The 3,545-nt window shown below is 40.7% G+C and overlaps 1 protein-coding gene across 1 annotated transcript in view; it reads right to left on the bottom strand.

Moving 5' to 3' along the window:
* mid1 (midline 1) overlaps positions 1-3,545 on the bottom strand; it is a 40,648-nt gene that overhangs the window by 24,785 nt on the left and 12,318 nt on the right. Inside the window, exon 2 of the mRNA XM_016511636.1 lies at positions 2,556-3,301. Coding sequence (XP_016367122.1) covers positions 2,556-3,245 — 690 coding nt within the window. The 5' untranslated portion in view covers positions 3,246-3,301. The remainder of the gene's footprint in view (positions 1-2,555; positions 3,302-3,545) is intronic.

The raw sequence follows: 3,545 nt of genomic DNA, 5'->3' as shown, positions 1-3,545 counted from the left end.
TGCTTTTCCCAATCAGATCCATTCAGACCATTTGACCCAATGTTGGAAAATTGTATCTCATTATACCATAATGTAAATTATTATTATTATTATTATTATTATTAATATTAATACTTAGTTATTTTACAGTGAAATACTATAATAGTAATATTTATTTTATTTTTATTTAGTCATTTTTATGTAGTAAATTGTGTTGCCCTACCAGTTCTTACATCCCTATGTTTGAAAACGGTCTCTTACCGTTTCTTACCGTGATATAAATAATTCTTATTATATTGCATTTCAAATCGCAAATTTTTTTTTTCAGAAAATTTCTTAAACTGTGTAGCCCAACCAGTTCTTTCATCCCTGTTAGGGCTGGTACAATAAATCGATGCATCGCGAATCGAGAAATGATTCTGCATCGATTCTGAGATTATCGGAATGCATCGCAATTCTCTCTCGAATCGATTCTGAGCTTAGTTTTTAACAGCAGATGGCACTGCATGCTTTAGAAATAGCCGAATTCTGCTTGCTTCCAGTTCCTTACACACGCACCATTTGAACCTAAAATAATCATTCATAAAGTTTGAAAAGGTAGAAGCGAATTAGAAGGCTCAGAATTGATTCGAGAGAGAATCACGATGCATTCCGATAATCTCAGAATCAATCCACGAAACGCTATGCATCGATTTATTGTCCCAGCCCTAATCCCTATGTTTCTTACCGTTTCTTATCATAATGTAAATGTTTCTTATTATATTGCATTTTAAATCGCAATTGCAATTTTTTTCTGAAAATTTCTTAAATTGTGTAGTCCAACCAGTTCTTACATCCCTATGTTGGAAAACTGTCGCTTACTGTTTCTTACCGTGATGTAAATGTTTCTTATTATATTGCATTTTAAATCGCAATTGCAATTTTTAATCAGAAAATGTCTTAAATTGTGTTGCCCTACCAGTTCTTACATCCCTATGTTTGAAAACGGTCTCTTACCGTTTCTTACAGTGATGTAAATTATTCTTATTATATTGCATTTTAAATCACAAAATTTTTTTTTTTCAGAAAAAAATAATAAAAATCCACAATTTGTGCAGGTCTACGAGCCCAATATGGTAAACCGGCCTCTCACCTTCAGCTTGTCGAATCGCTCTCCCAGCGCTGCCACCTGGTGTTCACGGTGATGCCCGACCAGTTTGCACAGCGAGCAAATCAGCTGCTCGTCCGTCACGCAGTACATGTTGACCTTCTCCTCTCCGTGCTCGGGACAGGCCAGTCCTCTGAGGCGCGAGTCCGGCACGGGTTTGGTGAGCCGGTGTCCCGTGAAGGGCTTCTTGTTGGGGTGAGTGGCGCGCAGGCATTCCTGGCAGTACGAAACCTCGCAGGTGACGCATGTCTTCACCGCCTCCTGCGGCGGGTCCTGCTCGCAGAACTGGCACTGGACGGCTTCGCACGGCGAACTCATGACCCTGCCGTCATCCACCGCCACCGAGGGGAACGGATCGCGGCTGCAGCGGCGCGTCTCGCTCGGCGAGTTCGGCCCGCTCAGAGACGCCTTCTGGAAGCGGTCGATGATGATACAAATAATATTTATATTCTTATTTTTATTTTTAACCGCAGTTTGGAAAACTGTCTCTTACCTTTTCTTACTGCAATGTATTTTTTTTTCTTTACCATGAAATATTACAATAGTTATATTTCTTATTTTGTTTTTATTTAGTCATTTTTATTTAGTAATAATAATTATTATTGCTGTTGTTAATAATAATAATAAATTGTGCAGCCCTACAAACAAGCACAGCAAACCTGACTTTTTTAAAATTTTTATTTTAAAATCGCAATTGAAATTTTTATCATTATTAAAAAAAATTGTTTCCCCAAATTGTTTTGCCCAACCAGATTGATTCAGACCATTTGGCCTAAAGTTGGAAAATTGTACCTCATCATACCATAATGAAAATTATCATTATTATTATTATTATTAATACTTGATTTTTATTTCACAGTGAAATATTACATTAGCAATATTGTTTATTTTGGTTTTATTTATTCATTTTTACGTAGTTATAATAATAATAATAATAATAAATTGTGCAGCCCTACAAACAAGCACAGCAAACCTGAATTTTTTTAAAAAAATTATTTTATTTTTAAATCGCAACTGCAATGCAAAAGCCTCTAAAAGCCATCTTGGTCAAAATGAGATAACGATACTGAGTGAATGCTCTCCACACATAGTATATATTCATCAAGTACTTTCACTTCAAATGCGCTAAATCCCAGCCTCAAACCATTCAGAAGTACCAGTATTTACATAGAAACCTATACATAGTAGCCAGAAAGAAATGTTAATTTTAAAGAAAAACGTCAGACGTACTTAGAGGCTTTTGCATCTGAACTCTTCCATTTTCAATCAGAAAATTCCCCAAATTGTGTAGGAAAATTGTTTCTTACCGCGATGTAAATTATTCTTATTATATCACGTTTTAAATGACAATTGCAATTTTTTATCAGAAATTGTGCAGCCCTTCCCGATCGACTCAGCCCAATGTTGGACGATAATAATAATTTCTTACCTTCAGCTTGTCGAATCGCTCTCCCAGCGCCGCCACCTGGTGTTCGCGGTGATGCCCGACCAGTTTGCACAGCGAGCAAATCAGCTGCTCGTCCGTCACGCAGTACATGTTGACCTTCTCCTCTCCGTGCTCGGGACAGGCCAGTCCTCTGAGCCGCGAGTCCGGCACGGGTTCGGTGAGCCGGTGTCCCGTAAAGGGCTTCTTGTTAGGGTGAGTGGCGCGCAGGCATTCCTGGCAGTACGAAACCTCGCAGGTGACGCATGTCTTCACCGCCTCCTGCGGCGGGTCCTGCTCGCAGAACTGGCACTGGACGGCTTCGCACGGCGAACTCATGACCCTGCCGTCATCCACCGCCACCGAGGGGAACGGATCGCGGCTGGAGCGGCGCATCTCACTCGGCGAGTTCGGGCCGCTCAGAGACGCCTTCTGGAAGCGGTCGATGATGTTCTGCAAAGTGACGTTGCGCTTGAGGCCGTCTAGACCCTGCTGGTCGAGGGTGATGACATAGCGACAGGTGGGACACTGGAACGCGGAGTAGGGTTTGCTGGACTCGTCGAACGAGGGACAGTGGGACACCAGAATACGGTGGGCGCAGTTGAAGCACAGGCTGTGGGCGCAGGGCAGCAGGAGGGGGTCCTCAAACAATTCCAGGCAGATTGGACACGTCAGCTCGGACTCCAGTGTTTCCATCTTCAGTTGAACCGATCTAAAGGTGACATCAAATCCCACAGAAGCTGGTCAGTCACCTGTGCGGCGGATAGCTACGGGTTAGTGGCAAGCAAAAAGCAGCAGAAAGAGAAATTCCGCTCAAAAACAAAAAGGTATACAAAGTCAGTGACCAAAGTATTTAAATCAGATGAAATCATTTAAATCAGCACATTGCTAATAATAAAACTAAATTCAAGACTACATATATACTGAAAAAGAAAAACGAAACTGAAAATAAACTTTCATCATGAATTAGATTTTTTTAAAAGATATATTATATTG

The sequence above is a fragment of the Sinocyclocheilus rhinocerous genome, unplaced genomic scaffold (assembly GCF_001515625.1).
Source record: "Sinocyclocheilus rhinocerous isolate Xijiao unplaced genomic scaffold, SAMN03320098_v1.1 scaffold1919, whole genome shotgun sequence".
Taxonomy (NCBI): Eukaryota; Metazoa; Chordata; class Actinopteri; order Cypriniformes; family Cyprinidae; genus Sinocyclocheilus; species Sinocyclocheilus rhinocerous.
This window is presented reverse-complemented; position numbering and strand designations above follow the sequence as displayed.